This window comes from Convolutriloba macropyga, chromosome 5, assembly GCF_964194025.1.
Source record: "Convolutriloba macropyga chromosome 5, txConMacr16.3, whole genome shotgun sequence".
Classification (NCBI taxonomy): Eukaryota; Metazoa; Xenacoelomorpha; order Acoela; family Convolutidae; genus Convolutriloba; species Convolutriloba macropyga.
Window position 1 is genome coordinate 55980530 of NC_134472.1, and position 24414 is coordinate 56004943.

The 24414-nt window shown below is 34.4% G+C and overlaps 1 protein-coding gene across 1 annotated transcript in view; it reads right to left on the minus strand.

Annotated features, from left to right (window-relative positions):
- The window catches only part of LOC142340423 (uncharacterized), a 464952-nt gene that overhangs the window by 55067 nt on the left and 385471 nt on the right, over positions 1-24414 (minus strand). The window contains exons 13-16 of the mRNA XM_075390999.1: positions 13993-14137; positions 7197-7357; positions 6611-6829; positions 6356-6424 (exon numbers count right to left, since the gene is read on the minus strand). Of these exons, the coding sequence (XP_075247114.1) occupies positions 6356-6424; positions 6611-6829; positions 7197-7357; positions 13993-14137 (594 nt within the window). The remainder of the gene's footprint in view (positions 1-6355; positions 6425-6610; positions 6830-7196; positions 7358-13992; positions 14138-24414) is intronic.

Below are 24414 nucleotides of genomic sequence, written 5' to 3' on the forward strand. Positions count from 1 at the left end.
GCGAGAACAGAAAATCACTAGCGAGAAGAGATATTCGTTTCAAACCAAGAACTAGGCTTAGAATGAATAATGAATAAATTGGGAAAACCATATAGAAAAAAAAATCCGATCCAAAAAAATCGAAAAACAGTAAATATCACAGTGAAATTGCCGAATGTGAACAAAAAAAACCACTAGAGAAAGCGAATTTTTGTTCAAACACCGTTTTCTCACTCTTTTTGAAAATTAGAGCAAAAACATTGCAATGCGCAAAACCACTTGCTTTTTTGATCCATTTCCTGTTTCGGCGTGACCAAAATCACTACTCCAATTTGACTTCAAAAATCATGAAAACGTGTGAACAGATCTTAAAACAAAGCCGGAAGAAATCCGAAAACAACTCAGCGAGTCGTCTTCGTGGCCGAATTACATTTAAATTAACTGGTTCCTACTATAGTGACTACTACAACAATTCAAAGAATCAGACGTCTAAAGAATAAGTCAAAAAGGAAGATAGCCCACAAAATCAACTGAACTAAAAAATTCCATTACATCTTTACATAAAACCAGCAAAATTTTTAATAAGCAGCTGAAAAAATCAAAGTACACGAGCAGCAACAATCAAGCCATGTTAGGCTCCCAAAACTTTATTTAGGAAGGAAAATTTGAATACTGCAAGAAATGGACAAAAATTGCAATAAAATTTATCAATTTCCGTAAGTTCTCTCAATTGAAAAAATATTTTACAATACAAAAACAATAATTAATAAGGAAACTAAATAAACATGGTCAATTCAACCATTAAACATTGTTGTCGTTTCAAATCACGATGAACGCGATAAAACAACGATGACCCAAAATTAATCAAATCGAAATTAATCATGAAAAACACTAAAGAGATAGAACAATATTCAAATACAAAAATTCGTATGCCAACAAAACCAAGCCCTAAGATTATTCGCAGAAAATGGGTGTTGTACAAAATTGGTAAAAGTGAGGCTAACAAAACCTCAGTGCCATATGTTAAATAAAAATAAATTGAAATCCAAAAAAACTTTAAAAAATTCAAAGAAAAAAGACAAAAATTAAAAGTTCAAATCGATAAATTTCAATTTAATAACGACAGCGCGAAAAAATGTAGGTCTTAGAAGAATTTTAGAAAGTAACTTGCTAGAATGCGGAGAATACATACATTGTGAAAAAGATTTCAAAAAAGCTAATTCGCAATTTCTGAAAAATCAAAAAACTAAATTGAAATTGGAAACTCTTATTGAAAATCGAAATGAATGTATTGAGGTAAAAAAAACATGGAATTTTTGCTATTAGGCAACTGAAGCTTAAGAAAATTACATGGCAATCCTTCTGTCTCAGTAAGAAAAGGAAACAGCTCAATTACGAAACAGTAAAACAATTTGAAAAAAATGTTCAAAATTTGGCAAATATTTTTTTTAATCTGCAAACATGTAAATTAAACTAACCACTTGGTTAATGTTACATGTTAGAAATTTATTAATCAAACATTATTGTTTTCTAATTTATAACAAACTAAGGTTCGGTTTTCAAAAAATAATTTAATAAAAAATATGTTTAAATCCTGCAACCCTTCTGTCTATTGGAACTCTTTCGTGTCGTTTAAGCATTTCCGCTGTAACTTTTTATTTAAATTTGGTCTTCGACGTTTCTTTTCTAATTGTAATTGGAAGTGTGTTCCATTTTCGAATAAAGTTACGAACAATTGAACCATTACTCCATTTTGACTTACATTTTTGTTCTAAGAAAGGTTATGGGTTCGTTTGTTTACAATAATAGGCACGTTTTCTAAAAATCTGAAATGTTTATTAGAGCGATTTCTTGTTTGTTGGAGATTATTGAAAAACCTATTTAAAGACACCCGTGTTATTTGGAGCTCTGCTGGAAGAATTTTAGTCTCCAGAAGTAGATCTCTGGCAGTATCGTATTTGGTTTTCATAAAGCAAACTTTTATTCCCCAGTTTATCTGTTTGTTAATTCTGTCAATAGAGTAAGATGGTAAATTTTGAAAAAAAATTGCGCTAAAATCTAAATGAGACAAAACTAGTGATTTAAAAATATTTATTCTTGTTTTTAGCGGTACCTGATAACGAACCAAATATAATGATCTGATTGCTGAAGCCATTTTACTGATAACCTTATTTAGTTGATTTTGGTATGTCAGTTCCCTATCAATTATTACACCTAAATATCTACGTTTTTCAGATGCTTCCAATCGGTGTCCCTTGAAATCGACAGTTTCAATGATCGGCAATTCTTCATTCCTGAACACCCTTAACTCCGTTTTTTTCTCATTCAAAGTTAACCTGTTTTGTTTCATATATTGATCTGTCTTGTTTAATGTATCTTCAGCTATTATCTGCAAATTTGCTTCATTTGCTTCATACATCACAATTCGTTGATACAGCTTCACTGAAATCGTTGACATAAAGTATAAAAATTAGAGGCCCTAAGACAGTTCCCTGAGGAACACCATGATTTATGACAACCCAATCTGATTTTGCTATCCCATTTTTTACACACTGTTTTCTATCAGAAAGGAAAGAGTTTAATAAGATTCTTGCATTTTCTCCAATTCCATACCTTTTTATTTTGTTCATAAAAATATCTATAGATATTGAGTTGAAAGCCTTTGCTAAGTCTAAAAAGAGTGTGACAACAATTTCGTTTTCGTCAACGCATTGGTTTATCTTTTCTGTTAATGAAATGATAGTATCGAGACAGGACTTTTGCTTTTGAAAGCCGAATTGATTCTTGTTAATCAGACCATTAAGAGTTAGGTGGTGAGTTAGTTGTTCAAGTAGTAATCGCTCAAAAATTTTTGCTAGAGTTGGTGTGACTGATATGGGTCGATAGTTTTCTGGTTCTAGTCGGTCTCCCTTCTTATATACAGGTGTAACATGCGCTGTTTTCAGAATATTAGGAAACGTGTTTTTGTTTATACATTCATTGACGACAAATTGTAAATGAGTTCCAATAGACAGTTTACTATCTTTTAGCGCCCATGCTGGTATATAGCCCGGTCCGGGAGATTTATGCTTAGGTAGATTATCAATAACATTATACAATTCTTTTCTGGTGACTGGTCGGAAGCTAAATTCCGGTCCATCAAATGTTAGGAAAGAACAATTTGGAGCAACGTCTTTGCCTTTGTATAATCCTAGTCTCGCAAAACAATTATTAAGAACATTGGCAATCTCTCTGTCATCCTCAACAAAATGACTATCTTCCCTTAATTTGTCAATTTTTTCTATTTGGCTGTTGGAATTGATCCTGTTTTTGATGAATTTCCATTGTTCTCTTGAAGTTGGTAGCTGCTGGAAAAAATTCTTTGTGTAATCATCTGCAGCTTTTTTCAGTTTTCTATTCACTGAATTGCGTAAAGATTTGTAAATGTTATAAATCTCTGATTTTGGGTTTTTCTTCCACGCATTAAAGAGACGGTGTTTTTCATTTATGAGACCACGTAATTCTTTTGTCAACCATTGCTTTTGTTGTTTTTTGGTACTACTTTCTACCAACTTCGAGGGTGCATGACAACTCAGTATATTGACAACTCAGTAAGGGTGCATGACAACTCAGTTTATCTGTTTGTTAATTCTGTCAATAGAGTAAGATGGTAAATTTTGAAAAAAAATTGCGCTAAAATCTAAATGAGACAAAACTAGTGATTTAAAAATATTTATTCTTGTTTTTAGCGGTACCTGATAACGAACCAAATATAATGATCTGATTGCTGAAGCCATTTTACTGATAACCTTATTTAGTTGATTTTGGTATGTCAGTTCCCTATCAATTATTACACCTAAATATCTACGTTTTTCAGATGCTTCCAATCGGTGTCCCTTGAAATCGACAGTTTCAATGATCGGCAATTCTTCATTCCTGAACACCCTTAACTCCGTTTTTTTCTCATTCAAAGTTAACCTGTTTTGTTTCATATATTGATCTGTCTTGTTTAATGTATCTTCAGCTATTATCTGCAAATTTGCTTCATTTGCTTCATACATCACAATTCGTTGATACAGCTTCACTGAAATCGTTGACATAAAGTATAAAAATTAGAGGCCCTAAGACAGTTCCCTGAGGAACACCATGATTTATGACAACCCAATCTGATTTTGCTATCCCATTTTTTACACACTGTTTTCTATCAGAAAGGAAAGAGTTTAATAAGATTCTTGCATTTTCTCCAATTCCATACCTTTTTATTTTGTTCATAAAAATATCTATAGATATTGAGTTGAAAGCCTTTGCTAAGTCTAAAAAGAGTGTGACAACAATTTCGTTTTCGTCAACGCATTGGTTTATCTTTTCTGTTAATGAAATGATAGTATCGAGACAGGACTTTTGCTTTTGAAAGCCGAATTGATTCTTGTTAATCAGACCATTAAGAGTTAGGTGGTGAGTTAGTTGTTCAAGTAGTAATCGCTCAAAAATTTTTGCTAGAGTTGGTGTGACTGATATGGGTCGATAGTTTTCTGGTTCTAGTCGGTCTCCCTTCTTATATACAGGTGTAACATGCGCTGTTTTCAGAATATTAGGAAACGTGTTTTTGTTTATACATTCATTGACGACAAATTGTAAATGAGTTCCAATAGACAGTTTACTATCTTTTAGCGCCCATGCTGGTATATAGCCCGGTCCGGGAGATTTATGCTTAGGTAGATTATCAATAACATTATACAATTCTTTTCTGGTGACTGGTCGGAAGCTAAATTCCGGTCCATCAAATGTTAGGGAAGAACAATTTGGAGCAACGTCTTTGCCTTTGTATAATCCTAGTCTCGCAAAACAATTATTAAGAACATTGGCAATCTCTCTGTCATCCTCAACAAAATGACTATCTTCCCTTAATTTGTCAATTTTTTCTATTTGGCTGTTGGAATTGATCCTGTTTTTGATGAATTTCCATTGTTCTCTTGAAGTTGGTAGCTGCTGGAAAAAATTCTTTGTGTAATCATCTGCAGCTTTTTTCAGTTTTCTATTCACTGAATTGCGTAAAGATTTGTAAATGTTATAAATCTCTGATTTTGGGTTTTTCTTCCACGCATTAAAGAGACGGTGTTTTTCATTTATGAGACCACGTAATTCTTTTGTCAACCATTGCTTTTGTTGTTTTTTGGTACTACTTTCTACCAACTTCAAGGGTGCATGACAACTCAGTATATTTTCAAAAATTTCGATAAATTTTAAAAACATTTCGTTCGGCTCATTTATCTGGTACATAGGCGACCAATCTTGCAGCGCAATCTCACGATTGAAATTTGATCTTGAATATTTCTTGGTATTACGTATCAAAAATTGCCTTTTCTTTTCACTGTGATCTATTTTTAATGATGACTGATATACTATTGTGAAGTGATCAACTCCAAGAGTCGACTCTAGAACACTGGCTTCAAAAATTTGGTTCTTCGAGATAAAGCAGTGATCAATTAACGAATATTTTTCACCATTTGTCCATGTTGCCTCCATTTCATTAACGTAACATAGCCCATTGTTTGCTGTGAAAATATCAAGTGACTGTCTACCTTTTGTGCCTAACAAGTTTATATTGTAATCTCCTAATAAAATTAGATTATCTGTATACGAATACACATTTGAGATTTCTACAGTCATTTCATCCAGAAAAAAGTTAGAAAGATTTACATTGGGGCAGTATGCTACATTAATGAGTAGTTTTTGTGTTAAAGGCTTACCAATTTCAATCCACATTGACTCAAAAAAACTTCTATTGATTGTGATCAAATCATTTCTCATTTTTACTTCAAACTGTTTGGGAACCCAAATACCTACCCCTCCACCTCTCTGTACATTAGTTAATGATGATCTTGGTTGGTGAATGAAGTGATGACTATTGCACAGATAAAACTCGGGAATGTCAGTTTTTTCGTTTATCCATGTTTCGGTAACAACTAGGAATGAGGTTTCATTAAGATTTTTCAAAAAACGAGACAATTGCTCATGTTTATTATTTTCACCGACCTCCAAAGAGTTATGACCATCTATATGCGCCAATCTCTAAATAACCCTTTTTAAAGTCAAAGTCATTCACTGAACGCAGCGCATTAACAAAAAACTTCTCTCGCTCACATAAAGTTAATTCACACGGCAATTTTACTCACTTTCACTATTAGGTCAAAACGCTGCCTGAACAAATAGTACTTCCTGTAAAAAACAACTTAAGAAAACCAATACTCCTCTTCGAGTCTTAAAAAGACAGCGCCCCAATACAACTCAAATTCTTTTAATTGTAAAAAGGAGAGCGCCTAAATAATAGCGGTTTGAGAGGCTGACGGCGGCTATTAAAAAGAGGAAACAGTAGCAATAATCAGGAAACACTCACAATCACATATTTTGACGTTGACGTGCAGATTCGTTTCCAATTTGAAGCGGACGGCCGGCTTTGAGGCATCTAAACAAATCAGGTTGACAAAAATTTTTAGGGGGTCTATTTAAGTGACTGCAAAAAGCTCCAAAAAAATTGCACAGACAGTTTAATGCTAATGGAACGATATCGATTAAATTAATCAAATTAAAAACGGATCCACTGCAAACGTTTTAGTAACTTATATGCACAAAATTGCTCATCTGTACTAACTTTCACATCGCTGAGTGATCAGACAACTGCGTTGACTCTCGTCTTTGTTTAGTGTCAATTGCCTCATAAATTCCTGATCAACGTCATTATCATCGCACACGACAGGAGGCAGGGGTTGGGCAACACCCATTGGATTCACAGAATCATACAATGAACCTAACAGTGTCTCTCTAATCTTACGTCTGACTATTGCTCCTGGCCTCGTTTCAACGATCTCAACTGAAACCCACAACAGGCGTTATTTGAGATAAAGATTGACATTTAAGAGTGTGGTTTACTGGCAGTAATAATGTTGTTCACGAAACACTTTTTCCTCATGTTAAAGAATACCTCATTCTGTGAAAGCATCAGGGTTCCCAAAAGAATGCGACTAGGAGAGACCTTATTTGTCAATATTTTTTACTTGCTTCATTACAACTGTGGCCAATAATTTTTTTGGACAAGAAGTCTCGGTTCGCATTCAGGTTTGCACTGAACACGACACGCATTCGGGCAAAAATTTTTGCATTAATTTTTGACAATATTGACTTCCTGATCACCCTGACCCAAACACTAAGGATGTCAAGTAAGAAAGGACAGAACTAACGTTCATCTTGACAATCCTCATCGGACTCAAATCCCTCCAAAAGATTTCCCTCAGAGTCGAATGCTTGTCTTTGTTGCTGTTGTTGCTGTCTGTTCATTAACTGCTGCTGTCTGGTCAGTGCACGCGCTCCCCGCGACACCGTCTTCCGAATTATGTCATACCTATGTAAAGCAATCATATATGGTTCAAATTTATCTCCACTTGGAGATAACTAAATGCATGTAATTTCGTAAAAGTAAGTTTAAACTGGGTAAACAATTACAAACAGAAAAAAGATAGAATTCAACAAACAAAGTTTCTTTTAGCTTTTCAAAATGTTTAAAAATCAGTAGTTTTTTTTCAAAAGAAATATTGTTTTCGCAAGCTTTAATTGCCAAAGTTCCCAGAATTCTAGAGCTTAAATTTTAGTCTCACGATCGCGTTGGGTCCAGAGACGCCATATTAAAATCGGCGGGGAAAAGTTAGAAGAGTTCGAGGACATTCAGACTAATAAACTAATTATCTGCTACCGTATCACAAAAATATTGGTTGACCAAAAACATTACCAGCAGATCACCTGAAAAGTGCCACCGTTGACCAACTGACCGACGTTCAGACAGAAACAGTAACGAGAATAAAACGAAATATAGCCGGCAGATTGTCGGAAAATAGCCGCGATAGACGCTTGTGGCCTAGCATGAATTGAAACAACTAAAGAAATAAGATTGACAGATCGACCACCAGCTTTTTAATAGACCGCTAGACTTTTTGGGTTAGATTCGGACTGTCATTTTTATGAGACGCATAGGAAAAAGCCATAATAGAGTTTTTTCAAAATTAATATTCGAAATCAAAATCTCAAGACCCTATTACTCAGGAATTAGGGCATATAAGTTTGGCACTACTTAGATGCGCACTATTAACCTTTAATTAACCTTAAATGTTCATAAAATTTAAAGTTCCATAAGTGAGTTCAGAAGTCATCTTTTTGAGTGAGGTAAGTCACGCAATTGACCTAAAAGCAGAAACGACGTCACGAACGCAAATTTTAACTGAAAAGAAGAAGTCACTGAAGTCATTGAAAAAGTCAATTCCAAGAAGTCAGGGTAATACGAAACAAAACTCTGTTAGACGGTAAAAAATTAGGAGCGCAATAATAGCCGCCTGGAATTGCTGATGCGGGTATTAAAAATTAATGATTGCCCAAACAAAGCCAGCAGATCACCGGAAAATGGCCGCCGTTGACCAGCTGACCGACGTTCAAATTGAAAGCGTTACGAGAAAAAAAGCGAAAAATTGACGATTTCCCAATTTCTAGAAGTGTCACAAAAGTGTTCCAGTTCGTCCGCAGTTTCACTAGATTCAATAAATATGGCGAAATCAACCTCTAAAACGGAAGACTATTAGCGTAATACTAACCAATTAGGAATGCAACATAAGGAACCTTGGTATCTTAATGCACGAGAAAAATTCACGACAGCCTTATATTTTTCAAAGTGTCAAGAAATATTCTAATTTGATCCACAGTTTCATTAAATTTAATTAAAATGGTGAATTAATCCACTAAATTAGAGGACAAGCGTTATACTAACACCAATTAGCAGCATATTCTTAGAACCCAAACTAACTTGATGCAGTAAGTCTTAAGACATTAAGTCTTAGCACCCGGATTTTATTGGCTTATCCCATTTCTTTGGTTTTGCTGCTTGACCTAGACCTTATTTGCGTAAAATTGCCGCTTGAATTCTAAATTCCTTTCAGTTGAAACAGCTTGCAAAATGGAAAAAAGCTCAAAGATGAATCTAAAACCGTATAAATTGTTTCAGATTGTACAAAAAGCGCTTCCAAACAGGTTTTACTAGTATAGATTAATATTTATCCACTTACCTGAAAAACTGGAGTTAACAAAAAAATCTTCTTTGGTAGTTCCAGATGGGATTAAAAAATTCCATTGCTTAGTGAAAAAAATTTCACATACATTTCGGGCTCTCTCTCTCTCTCAAAAATGCGACATGAACAGAAAACCAGTCCATCTTTTCTCTGCTCTTCAATTTTCTTCAGCGAATTGAGGTAGACACTTTTCACGCAATTCCCTTCCTGTTTTAAATACACTCCAACGAAATAACCGATCAAAAAACAAAGCTGAAATAATTCCGGAAACGATTGGATCAGCCGACTCAGTGAATATAATTACAATTTCAATGAACTGGTGTCTACTTCAGCGACCAAACAGTCAAAAAAAATTTTAAAAATTAGCTCAAAATCCAATTGAAATTAGCTAGCCTAAAAACCTCGAACATACTAAAAATAGCCTAAAAACCTCGAACATACTAAAAAGCTGAAAACGGATCAGAATGAACAAATCCAAAACACTGTCTGAACAAACACTGCCTAAAGTAGTAGTAGTAGTAGCAGGCAGATTGCCAGAAAATAGCCACAAGAGCTTCGAAGATATGCAGTCTCAAAATTCTTTTATTAATAACTGAAATGTTTTGAATATATTTTGGTTAAAAAACTGCATAACTTATTGCTTTTTATATTAGCGGCTAATCTAGCCAGCACAAGACAACTATGAGTATTAAACGTTGTCAATTGACAAAAAGTGAGAAAAAAACTGAGCCTAAAAACCTCGAACATAAATAGCCTAAAAACCTCGAACATACTAAAAAGCTGAAAACGGATCAGAATGAACAAATCCAAAACACTGTCTTAACAAACACTGCCTAAAGTATTAGTAGTAGTAGCAGGCAGATTGCCAGAAAATAGCCACAAGAGCTTCGAAGATATGCAGTCTCAAAATTCTTTTTATTAATAACTGAAATGTTTTGAATATATTTTGGTTAAAAAACTGCATAACTTATTGCTTTTTATATTAGCGGCTAATCTAGCCAGCACAAGACAACTATGAGTATTAAACGTTGTCAATTGACAAAAAGTGAGAAAAAGAAAACAATTTTGCGGTCGAAAACATCAAAATGAGATTTTCTCCATGACTTTAGACATTCCCAGCAACTTCAGTACATTCAACATTTAAAACGCTATCAGGGACAGCAGCTGAGTCCTCACTTGCAACTTACTGCCCGCCGCGCTCTACCTGTTTATCCCGTTCAAAAATCCAAAAGTTATCTGAAAAATAGGTGAAAACACCTTAAAAACATAGCAGGACAAGTTGAATTACAACCCAAGGAATTGAAACATATCCTACTAACGTCGGGCGAAATGCTCTCAAATGACTGGCGAGCGGTTGGTTTCGTCAACCACTAGCCACAGTTTAGTGACCTCAGGTCGCTACCTCTATCTCGTTTCTGAAGACGAAAAGTCAAATGGGTCAGACCAAAAAGCGGCCAAGCGAAAAATTGCATAAGACAAACAAGATTAAAATATTTGCAACAAATTGCTTTTGAGAGCAATTAATAATGGTTTCCTAAAAAGTGCCTGTTAGATCATTTATGATGAAAAACATTTCAACTATAACTCATTGATAATCAGAGGTGATCAGGATCAGAGATGATGACATTACGCCACATAACGGCAGCTGAAGTGCGGCATCAACAGAGAGAGAGAGAGAGAGAGAGAGAGAGAGAGAGAGAAAGAGAAACAAAACGTGAACGAGAAAGAGAAGGAAAGGAAACCTAACCGAAAGAGAGAAACAGACCGGAATATCTTCCAAAATTGGATTCGACAATGCAACTTCTAGTTTTCTAACCTTGGTAATAAATAAATCATAGAAAAAAACTGAAAAAGGCAAAATCAAAAAACAGTTCTCATTTTCTAAAAAAAAGTTCAAAACCATTTTTGTTTCGAAAGTTCTGTCAAGCAACCCATCTCCGAGACTTGAAAACTTTCGTTGGCCAGTAATGGTCGTTAAACTCAGAAAAGAAAAAAATTAAATTTTTTTTTAAATTTTAACAAAATCTTGCTAGAATACAAAACATTATTATCTAAAGAACACTTTCATTGTCTCAAGAGACTATCCAGTATGCCTGTTTCAAGCCTGAAATAGATTCACAGGCTCATAAAGATCCATACACTTGGAACTAAAAAATTTTCCAAAAATTTAAAAAAAATTTATCCAAATATTACGAAACTGTACTGATAAAAAATGTTGATGACCATCACATTAACTCCAGAAACTATGTAGCAGCTTATTATCAAACCTTGGAGGAGGTCCCATGGCCTCTGTTGCCGGGAAAAATCCAAAAACATTAAAAATTGCAAATATTGCTTAATTTGGTGATATTAAAATCTTGAAGAACTTTCCAATACTTTCATCTATAAACTACGCAGTAACCTATTATCAAACCCTAAAGGAAATTCAGTGGCCCTTGAGGCTTGAGGCTAGTAACTTATTACCAAACCCCTTAGGACGTTTTCTGGCCCCTGGGTCAGGAAAGACCTGAATAAAGAATAAAATGTCAAAAAATTGCACGTTTTGTCAAAAAATTGCTAAAATTCGTGATGTTAAAATGTTGAAACCGTTCCATTACCAATAGAAACAATGCAGCAACCTATTACGAAACCCTAGAGGAGGTTCCTTGACATCTAGGACTGATGAAAAACAACAAATGATGCAACGGGTTTGAGCTGAAACAGGGCTGAAAGGCTCTAATAGCACTTAATGCCCATTCCGTTTTAGAGGACGAAAAGTCAAAAGCGTCAGACGAAAAATCGGTCAAGCGAAAAATCGCATAAACATAGCTGGCAGATTGCCAGAAAATAGCCGCAATAGATTCGTAGATCGGCAGTCTAAAAACACAGTAAAAAAGACAGACCAAAATAATTCGTCTTTTCATTGAAGGCTGATCTGTTATATTTTGATTAAAAATCTGTATAAGTTATTGCTGCCTCTATTAGCTGATCTCAAATAACCGTCATTTAGAGTGACACATACCCATTTGACCTTATCTCTGAATTAAAGTAAATAAAATTCAATTTCAAATTGAGGAGGTCATTTTTGAGAGTGAGGTAAGTCAAGTGTGACCAAAATTTAATCATGCACATGAACAAAAAAACTCGCTCCAAAAAGAGCGAAAAATGACGTCACACATGCAATTCAGTTGAAATTGCATGAACGAATGAACAAAAAGTGGCTGTGACGTCATATGGTCGTAACAAAAATCATGACGACGAAATAAAAAAAACATAGCAGGACAAGTCCTGACGTACAATTCAAAGAATTTTCATTGACTTAACAAACAACTAGACCTAGAACGGACAATGAGTGAATTGAGAAAACCATTTCTAAAAAAATCAGATGAACAAATTTAAAAAAAAACGAAAATCAAAGTCAAATAGCCGCATGTGAACAAAAAACACTAGCGAGAAGAGATATTTGTTTCAAACAAAGAACTAGGCTTAGAATGAAAAATGAATAAATTGGAAAACCACATAGAAAAAAAATCCGATCCAACAAAATCGAAAAACCGTAAATATCACAGTGAAATTGCCGCATGGGAACAAAAAACCACTAGCGAGAAAGCGAATTTTTGTTCAAACACCATTTTCTCACTCTACTTTAAAATTAGAGCGAAGAAAATTCACGCCGCAAAACCACTCGCTTTTCCGCTCCATTTCCTGTTTCGGCGTGACCAAAATCACCACTCCAATTTGACTTCAAAAATCATGAAAATGTGTGAACAGATCTTTAAAAAAAACAGCGCCCCAATACAATTCAAATTCTTTGAATTGTAAAAAAAACCAAGAGAAGGCCAATAATAGCCCCAGCTATCGCTGTGCGGCTATTAAAAAAGACCAACAGGACTAATATAATTGCTACAAACTTCGTTTGGGAGCAATTAATTAACTAATGACTTGAAAAAAAAACAGTTTTAACATTAGAACCACACTAGGAACCACTAATTAAGAACCACCCTTCACATCATAAGATTGTCTCCTGAAAACAATTTTGGTGAATCTCATTCTTAGAGTATAGTAAGGCTTAGGGCTCTAAGAGAATGCTTATCGAGCGCTACCTGTTTATCCTGCCTTCGAGGACGCAAAGTCAAATGGGTCAGACAAAAATTCGGTCAAGCGAAAATTCCACAGGACCAAAAAATTCCAAAAATTCCGCTTGAGCATTAAAAAAGACCACAGGACTAATACAAATGCTACAAGCTTCGTTTGGGAGCAATTAAATATGATTCACTGCTCAATAAGCACAGCAAATTATTAACCACCCATCATTAAAAACAAGGATCAGTTATAGACGAGTAATTCAAATTCAGAGATCACATAGAAAATCAAATAGAATTGTCAAAGATAGAGAATTCAAATTGACACAGGTGAAAAATCTCTTTAAAACCGAAATTGTGTTCATACAATGTTTTCTAACTCCACTTTAAGAAGAGATCGCGGCTTAAAACTGTTTGCTTTTTGCTGCTTTTACTCCAGCGTGACTAATATCATTACTGTGTTTTGACTTCTCTTTGATAGCAAAAAAAACGAAAAAACTAACTGATCCTTAAAAAATACAAGGCACCAATCCAAATCCTTTAGTAGCCATTGGAGTTGCTAGAAAAGGGGAATATCCCTTCACGCCAAGAATTGAAGTCTCCTTTGCATTTTTGGTGAATCTCATACCTAGAGACTACTAAGGCTCTAAGTAAACTGCTCAGTGATATTCTCCTTGGGCTTCACTAGTTTATCCCGTTTCTCAAGCTGAAAAGTCACGAATATTCGTTAGCTAGACCAAAAACCGGCAGTACAAAAAATCGCATGGAAAATATCGACAGGACTAATGTAATTGGTACATAACTAATTTGAGAGCAATTAAAAACTGCCGCTATCGTTATGGGAATATTTATAATTCGCTTCATACCTCGATGTCGGTGGATCCTCAATACACGCGGCACCAGGCGACACTCCATCAGCGAAGCAGACTCTGTACTTGGATGCCTCTGAATTGTTTGATGACGCACTGCCTCCTGCCGTTGCATTACCACCAAATCCAATTCTACCTGGTGCTGAAACATACCACTCTCAATTTGGATGCAAAAAACGAGTTATCTTATTAAGTGAGGTAAGTCAGGTATACTCAGCTCAAAAATCTTAACGCACGATTGACCAAAAAACCCATACAAAATACAGTAAAAAATGATATCACGCACACAATTCTTCTACAGAGTGGTTGAATCCAACGAAAAAAGTCGCTCTTCGACTTCTTGGCGCGCGACCAAACGGTCTTAAAAAACGAGGAAGACAACAAAATTAAAAAAAAAACAGCCGGAGACGTCCTGAAGTACAATCCAGAGAATTGAAAAACTTGGCAGTTTTCTACCTGACCAGCAGATCAATTGAACGATGCCAGCCAAAACACAAACAAAATCATCTCAAAAAGTTGAGAAACCAAAACAAACATAGCCGGCAGATTGCCGGAATAGCTGCGAAAGAATAGACCTGCGTGTCGTATAATAGAGATAGAAACAGAGACAGATCTAAATTGAAAAAAAAATCGACGCCGCTCAAAAAGCTAGGTAAAAAACATTCAGCGATAAATTAATGAAGCTTGCTAAAATTCATCCCAAAGAAGCCTTTTATTAGGGACTTTTACTGCACAGTTCCTTTGACCTTAAACAAAATCAAATTAAACTTAAGTTTTAAAGTGCAAAAGTCATTTTATTGAGTGAGGTACGTCAGGTATGATCAAAATCTAAACACGCAAAAAAACTTTTGCTAAAGAGAGTGAGAAATGACGTCACGCACGCAAATGCCGTTAGTGAGAGGAAGAAGTCATTCAGAAAATTTGATTTTTTCAGCTTTGCTGTGTGAAATGTAAAACGAAAAAGAGCGTCAGACGACGAAACAAAAAAAACCAAGAGCACCGCAATACAGCTTCGCTCAGCTTACAGCTTCGCAGCTATAATCAAACAAACTAAACAAAAGTATACTCATTGCTAAAACTATACCTATTTCAATATACCTATTTCAATATACCTATTTCAAAAATATGTTCAAAACCAATTTTTGTCTCTGAAATCGCTCCAGGATCATATTTGCAATACCACAAAAAAATCATTGGCTCTTGAAGATCGATTAACTCAGAAAAGGACAGATAAATTTAAAAAAATGAAATCAACTGCAAATTTTAAAGGAACATTTCTAAAAATAGTGATACTAATATCTTCAGAATTACTTCTGTGTCTCCAAAGGCTACCCAGCAACCCAATTCCAAGCCAATCATTGGCTCATAAAGATCGATAGAAAATAATTTTCAGAAAAAAATTAAATTTCAAAAAAATAGAAATTTGTTCGTTCTATTAAAATGTTGAAAACCATTACATTGCGCCCTAGGAACTATGACAAAAGAAACTATCAAACCCTGGAGGAGGTTGCCTTGCCAAGAAAAACTGAATAAAAACCAATGTTTTCAAAAAACTTGAAAAAAATTGCAAATTTCAACAATTCCGTTGACACTAACAACCATGTAGTAACTTTTTACCAGACCGTGGAAATAAGTTGTCTGGCACTTGAGAATGGACAAAATCAAAAACTGACCAAAAAAATAGGAAAACAAAAAAATTGCAGATTTTATTTTAAAAATGAGTCATTAAAATGTTGAAAACCAATCCATTGTTAGTAGAAACTATGCAGTGCTCTAATATGAAACCCAAAAGGAGATTCTGTAGCCCCTGAGGCTGGATAATCTCAAAAAATGACAATATTTCAAAAAATTTGAAAAATTGCAAAAATTAGTATCATTTTGCGTGTTTGTTTGTAGTACCAAAACACATACCTTCATCACCTTTAAAAATTTCAACCTAAGATTAATCAAATAAAAACTCCAGAATCACAAAAAACATGAAAAATTGCACCATTTTGAGCTCAAACCTCTTAAAAATGACCTTACAACCTTAAATTAACGCCATCCCAGCAGCTGCACCACTCTTGAAGGATTACTGAAGTCCACTTTGGAAACTCTCAAGAAACTTAATGCCCGCTGGGCTTAACCTGTCAATCCCATTTTAAAAGATCGACGTCATTGAAAAATGTGTTGTTAAACATCTTAAAAAAACAGCGCCCTAATACAATTCAAATTATTTGAATTGTAAAAAACACATAGCCGGAAGACTCCGGAACCGACTCGCAGTAAAAATTCACTTAGGCCCCAGTCAGCTTCTAAATTATTTTAACGTTATAAGTTGCCACCCCGAAACAATTATTGGCAGGAACAATAGTTCCCAGTCAAGAAACGACTACCAATTCAAAGAAAAATCTACAAAAACGGTAGACACAGAAAAAACGAAAATGAATTTTTTTGCAAAATTCTCTGCCAAATGCTAAACGCTGCTTCCCAACTATTATTATTCTGAGACTACACTGTAAATTTTTTCTAAGACACTTATCCTGAGACAACACTAATATTAGTAAACCGAATTTAGTTTACAAATTTGTGTTATTTAATATATTATATAAACAGCACTCTATAATCTTGAAGTGTCACCGCTTAGCAACAATACCTACAAAATATCACTCGATAAACTGGTGAACAAAATACTACTTCAAAAGCTTCAAAATCAGAGGTGCTAAAAATCTTAACAGACGAAAACAGAAATTGGATCAAAATTACTCCATTCTATGTAACAATCAACTGACAAAACAAATCTTGAAAGTTCGCCGCGTAGCATCAATACCTACAAAATAGCACTTGATAACTAATGAACAAAATGCTATTTCAAAAAGCTCAAAATCAGAGGTGCTAAAAATCTTAACAGACGAAAACTGACATTGGATCAATATTACTCTATTCTATTAAACAAACAACTAAAAATCAAATCAATAGATCACACAAAACAAAAAACATAGCAGGACAAGTCCTGACGTACAATTAAAAGAATTTTCATTGACTAAACAGAAAAACTTGACCTAGAATGGACTATGAGTGAATTGAGAAAACCATTTTAAAAAAATCAGATCAAAAAATAAGAAAAAAAAACAAAACAATGTCAAAATGCCGCGTGTGAACAAAAAAACCACTAGCGAGATATGAAAATTGTATTCAGACAAAAAACTAGGCCTAGAACGAGCTGTGAATGGAATGGGAAAACTATTTAGAAAAAAATCCGATCCAAAAAATCGAAAAAACAGTAAAAATCAGAGTGAAATTGCCGCATGTGAACAAAAAACCATTACCGAGAAACCGAATTTTTGTTCAAACACCGTTTTCTCACTCTACTTTAAAATTAGAGCAAAAAAAATTCACGCCGCAAAACCACTTGCTTTTTCGCTCCATTTCCTGTTTCGGCGTGACCAAAATCACTACTCCAATTTGACTTCAAAAATCATGAAAAGGTGTGAACAGATCTTAAAAAAAAGACAGCGCCCCAATACAATTCAAAATCTTTGAATTGTAAAGAACTTATTTCAAGCAATGAACGACAATTCCTCTAAAAAATTAAGATAGCAAAAATTGTTGAAGCGTTCGAGCGGGGCGAAAATGCAAAAGTAACTCAAAATATCATCCAGAAGTCTAATATTTGTCTCAAAAGGTTAGAAATTACTCCAAAGACGCTATTACTGGTCGAAACAATTGATAGAGAAACCTTTGGCTGAGAAAGTTAGAAATACAATTTTAAAGAGCTTGAAAAAGCCGCATGTCATCAAAAAATATCGATCAATTAGCGAAAGTTTCTTAAAACCAAAACAATCAAACAAACTAAACAAAAGTATACTCATTACTAAAATTAAACCTATTTCAATATACCTATTTCAAAAATATGTTCAAAACCAATTTTTGTCTGAAATCGATCCAGGATTATAACTGCAATACCTAAAAAAAATTCATTGGCACTTGAAGATCTATTAACTCATAAAATGACAGAAAAAATTTTTTTAAATGAGATCAATCGCAAATTTTAATGAATAGTTTCTGGAAATCGTGATAGTAATATCATCAGAATAACTTCTGTGTCTCTAAAGGCAACCCAGTAACCCAATTCCAAGTCAATTATTGGCTCATAAAGATCGACAAGCACAATTTTTTTCAAATTGCAAAAAAAAAGAAATGCGTTCTATTGAAACGTTGAAAACCATTCCATTCGCCCCTAGGAACTATGCAATAACAAACTATCAAACCCTCAGACCCGTGGAACAAAGCCCAAACCAACAAAACATCAATGTCATTTTTCAAATTAGAGTTGAAACAACATAAACGACTGATGTAAGAAATGTTCTCGATTGATTAGTGGGAGCTCGAGTCTATTGAAACCTGCTTCAGTTGGGTCGGGGGTAACTAAATTCAATAAAGAGTTCAAATCACCTCAACCAATAATTTTTAACGCAAAAAAAAACCCAAAAAAGAAAATTACACCAATTTTTGCGCACTTTCCAATTGTCTTTTGGTAGCAGACTGCCGCCACTTAAGTTCAGCTGCTGACAATTGAGAATGAGAGAACTTTAGGCCACACAGAACCAAAAAAGTAAGGGCATAGAAGCCACTCGAGAAACCAAAACGGTCAAGCAAAAATATTGCATAAAATGACCATCATGTTTACAATAATTGCTTCTAACTTCCTTCAAGAGCAATTAAAAAAACAAGCATAGCGCAAAACAAAGAAAATTGCCCATTGAAACAAAACATAGGCGACAAAGTGAGGAAGTCATTTTTGAGAGTGAGATAAGTTAAGTGTGACCAAAAATTTAATCACGCGAATGAACAAAAAAACTCGCTCCACTAAGAGCGAAAAATGACGTCATACACGCACTTCAGTTGAAATTGCATGCATGACTGAACAAAAAGCAGATTTGAAGTGATTATGACGTCATATGGTCGTAACAAAAATCGCGACGACGAAAAAAAAACCTAGAGAAGGCCAATAATAGCCCCAGCTATCGCTGTGCGGCTATTAAAAATACCCAGAAACAACAGGGAAAACCACTGAAGTGTTGAAACCGGATGAAAATGCTTTATTGGAAATTTGCCGTCCGGTTACGTTACTAAAATTTTCAGGATTATCAAAAACTCAAAAAATCCAGCCTAAAATTTGCCTCAATAACAGTCGTCTCAAAAAAATCAGCGCAATTCAGACTTTAGCGCCAAAATTCTGAAGAATGTGTAACAGAACAGAAATTCAACCATTCTGATGCAACATTAAAAAATTTACTTTATTTCCATGGTCGAAGACGTCTTCAAAGTTCAACTTCGTGCGGAAATTCAATTTTTGGGAAGAAGATAAAGGAGACACATTGAAAAATGAGAACCAAAATTTTTTAAAAAATCTAGCTCCAAGACGCTTCTCAAAAACAAACAATCAATTATTAATAGAATTTTTGTCAGATTCTTGGAACCAAATTTTAATCAAAATATTCGACAAAAAATTGCTGGAAAACTTACGCAGAAAAGACGAAATAATAGCGAAAAACTATACAGAAAAGCGGAAATTTGCAAAAATCATCAAGGCAAAGTAAAAACGCCTGAAATTATGAACAACATCTAGCATAGATACTCAAGAGAAGCAAATTGATGCCACCAACTATAAGGCGGCTACAATGTGAAAAATCCTTTGATCAAGATAAAACGCACAAAAATCAAAATTTTAAATCATTAAAATCTTTAGTCTAAAAACGTCGAGGAAATGTTGGCAATAGAAACTATGAAACAACATCCCATTGAACTTCATTGCAGAAAACTAATTCAAGTACCAATAATTTAAATTTGAGATTTCTGATGTTGCGCGAAACTCCTTATTCAAACATACCAAACCAAATTCCAAGCAAAAAAATTGAAAAACAATTCTTATTTACTTGGTCAAATTTAATTGGAAAACTGCTTAATATCAAAACTTTCACTCAATTCCTGCAAAAAATGGGTGAAATAAACTCAAAATTCACAAGAGTCAAAGAGCTCCAAACTAGCGTAAAACTCGATTTAGTTTCCCAAATTCTTCAAAACGCTATCAAAACAACATTATTATTACTGTTTAGAATAACTTATTTGAAGCCATGAACTTAAAAACACTTTTCTCTGCTCTCCGAAATTGTTTAACAGAACAATTTTTTCAAAAAACAATTCACTCTTTGAACATTGTTTTTTTTTTTGCTCACATAGATTGAAGGAACAAAAATTAATGATAAAAAATGATTATTGTACAAAAACATTTTTAAAGTGCCAACTATTTTGATTGGATTTTGCAGTTATGCATACTACTCTTTCTTAATGAGAGAATGCATGGGTTAGTATCAATGCCAAAGGGCATTAGAGATGTTAACTAAGACTTCTAAGAATAAAGTTCAAATAACAGGCATCTAAAATTGGGCTTCATGGGTTTATCCCGTTTCTATTTTGATTTCACTTTTCGATACTGATTCTGTTCATTTTAAATTGCTTTGCTGAGCAGTTGCTGTTTAAAAGCACTCAGAAGAATGAGCGAAGAACGAAACTAGCCTAGAGAAGTCAGAAAGATATGCAAAACGTTCAACTAAAGTAAAGCAAAACAAACTTTTGTTCGACGAAGTATAAAAAACATATGAGTAAACCGCTATAATAGCCATATGAGAAGATGAGGGTGTCTATTAAAAACATAACTGACTAACTTTGCGCAAATTGATCTTAAACTACTGGCGATTGGTTGGCAGTTTATGGAGGCTGACTATAGCTTAATTGAAGGGGAAGTGGCGGTGGGCGCCAGCATGCGGGGTACAGTTGTAATGAGATGAAGTGGAGGGGAGAGTGACAGGAGTTCGAAGAGGGGGAGGGAGGGGAGGATGAAGAAGGGGGGTTAACTCGGAGCCCAAAAATTAAGAAACACACATAATTAGAAGAAATCCGGAAACAGTTCTCTTCGCCAACCAAACTTTCCCTTCATATAAGTATTATTAATTGGCTGAACACAAAGCAGATATAAAACAATCTTAAGTCAATTTACAAAAGACAAGTTAGCTAAAAGAAAGGAAACTTGAACTAAATTTTCATGTAGTACAATACAAGCACATATACAGTAGACAAAAGTGTTTCTCGCAATTGAGACTATAAAAAGTTCACATATCAAGTCTAGCGACAAAAAGCTCACAAAATTCTGTCTTTTATAATTTGAGGAAGAAACTGAAAAGAATTTCATGGAGTTCTTTAAATTTCATGAATAAGTGCTTTGCACCGAAGAAATATTGAGTTCATAAATTTAAATTACCATTACTTACCAAAAAGCATAAAAACGCCTTACGAACAACCTGAAATTTATTACTATAAAATAACGTTTTAGACAACATAAAAACCGGCAATCAAAAAAACCGCTTTCAGCAGCCCAACGTGGACAAAAATCTGCTATTCAAGCGAAAATCCTTTTCACACCTACATTTCAAAAGAACCACTCTCTTTCTCTTCGTTATTCGAATTTGTTCTCCAAACACAACTTTTCCAGTCAAAAATTAGTCAAAACAAAAATTAGCTGCACATTAGAAAAGATCTGTTTTTCAAGATCTTTTTGAAGATAAATGTGATCTCGTCCAATTGGAAATCTCACAAATTTTCGATTAAAACGATAACAGTATCCAGGGAAATGAGTAAACATACCCGGCAGATTGCCGGAAAATAGCCGCCGTTGATTCCAATAAGCATGATTGGGATTGAAATAACAGAAGATATTGAAAAAAAAAATTTTTGTACAAAAACATTTTTTTAGGTCCGATTTATTTTGATGGCATTTCGTAGTTGAACATACTTCTGTTTCTTAGAGAGAGGCTACAGGGGCTACTATCAATAACAATGAGCATTAGAGATAGTAAATAAGAATTATAGGAACGACGTTCAAATAGCGGGCATCTAAAATTGGGCTTTATGGGTTTATCCCGTTTTTATTTCTGACATTCATTTTTGTACTAACTTTGTTCATTTTGAATTGCTTTGCTGAGCAACTGATGTTCAAATTCACTTTTAGCAGAATGAGAGAAGAGAGAAACTAGCCTAGAGAAGTCAAAAAGATTTCACGCAAAATGTTGAAAAGGCGGCAAAATGAGGTAAAGCGAAACATTTTTTTATTCGACGAAGTAAAAAAAAAATAGGAGCGCTATAATAGCCGGCTGAGAAGATGAGGGCGGCTATTAAAAATAATCTATTTTCTTAAAAGAACTGCTTCGCTGACCAATAAACGCAGCCAAAAAATAAACTGAAGTAACTCAAAAAAACATAGCCGACAAATTGTCCAAAAAAGCCGCCGTTGACCAGCTTGACGCACATTGGGATTGAAACAGAAAGAGAAAATAAGAGCTAGAAGTTGACAGAATTTTTCTGAGTGTCATTTTTGTTTATTTGGAGTGCAAATTCTGCATATTCGGTTAGATTCTAAAATTACATTTAATTCAGCTTTTAAACTGAACTCTATTGAGCATAATAATAATGCCAGCTAGCAATCGTTTTAATGAACTTTGATCACCTAATGCACTGTGACTTAATGACCGGGCTTATATGCTTGCCCTGATGTTTTTGATCTTTAGATTTTGCTCTTCTGACTTTGAGCGTATTCACTACATTGCTTAAATCAATGCGTGAAAGAATTTAAAATCCATTCAGTTGAAACACTGAATGAACTGAGTCAGAAGTCAAGCGTGATAATCGTCACTTATGTAAAACGAAAAACATGATCAAAAGGAAAAGCGAATTTTTTAAAAAGGAGAGCGCCTAAACAATAGCCGTTGAGAGGCTGACGGGGACTATTAAAAACAATCCTAGGTCAATTAATAAGCAAAATTAGCCAAAAAGTAGTTAATTTTGAAAACTAAAAAACTTCAATAACTTTTAAATACAATTAAACACTTTGTTTCATGCAACTGAGACCATTAGTTTGCTCATAAAAATTGAGAAGGCAAATTAGGCCGATCAATTAATTTACTAATAAAGAAAACAAAAATGCTGATAGTTTACAAAAATAAATGCAATACTCGGCAATCAATTCACAAAAAATGCTTTGTACCACCCAAATTGAAAGCAATAGGTAGTGGACCTTAACTAGGAGCAAATGGTTTCTATTCAAGACCTTATAAACGCAACAAAACGAGTCAGTGCGCGAGAAGTTGCTAAAATAGTCATGTAACCTAAAAAGTACAGAAAAATCTCAAACTCAAAAAACATAGCCGACAGATTGCCCGAAAATAGCCACGATAGACGCTTGTGGCTTTCAATGAATTGAAACAACTAAAGCAATAAGATAGACAGATTGACCGCCAGTCCTCCAATAGACCACTAGACTTTTTGGGTTAGATTCGGACTGTCATTTATGAGACGCATACACTCTATAAGGAAAAAAAAACCATAGTTTTTTTTTCAAAATCAATATTCGAAATCAAAACCTCAAGACCTTAATACTCAAAAATTAGGGCATAAAGTTTTGGCACTACTTAGATGCACACTATTGATCTTTAACTAGCTAATTTTCATAAAATTTATAAAATTTAAAGTTCATTAAGTGATTTCAGAAGTCATTTTTTAGTGAGGTACGTCACGCAATTGGCCTAAAAGCAGAACAAATGACGTCACTGAAATTGAAAAAGTCAATTTCAAGAAGTCAAGTGGAGAATCATCGATGGAGACGACAAAAAAAACACTGTCCCCAATAATAGCCGCTCTCTTTGCGCCTATTAATTACCAATAAACTAAAGAAAACTATCGAAAGAATAAATTAACTGCTACTGTATAGCCATTTCAGACAAATTTACCGACAGAAAACATTGCTTGAAAAGGTCTCACGTGAAAAAAGTTGCATGAACAAAAACCCAGTCTTTTCTATCCCCTCTCCAACTTTACTAAACACTCAAACCGCACCACTTTTTTTCACGCGTTTCATTTCCTGCTTCGAATTGACTCCAATAAAATTGCTTAAAAATATAAACCACCTAACGTCCGAAAAAATGCTCTCGAATGACAGGCGCGGCATTTTAATTCAGGGGCTGTAGCCTATATTAATTTTTCTTTATGGTTGCGAAAATATCAGCCGGAGGTAGGCTTTAAACTCCGATCACCTGAGTCCGATTCCATCACCTGAACTACGGTATTAAACACTCGTCTATCAGGACCTTGTAAATAAAGCGTCTCTCAACGATCGGTTTTGTTTGAACAACACACTTTATTTCGGAGTGAGAGCAATTGAAATCACTAAAAAAAATCGTGAGTGAAAAAGTCACTTGAGAAGTCAAAGATTATTCTAGACAAAAATGCGCAAAAAACGGCCAAGCGAAAAATCTGTATACAAAAAGACATAATCGTTTACAATAACTGCTTCTCATTTGAGAGCAATTAAAAAGACACTTCTCAACT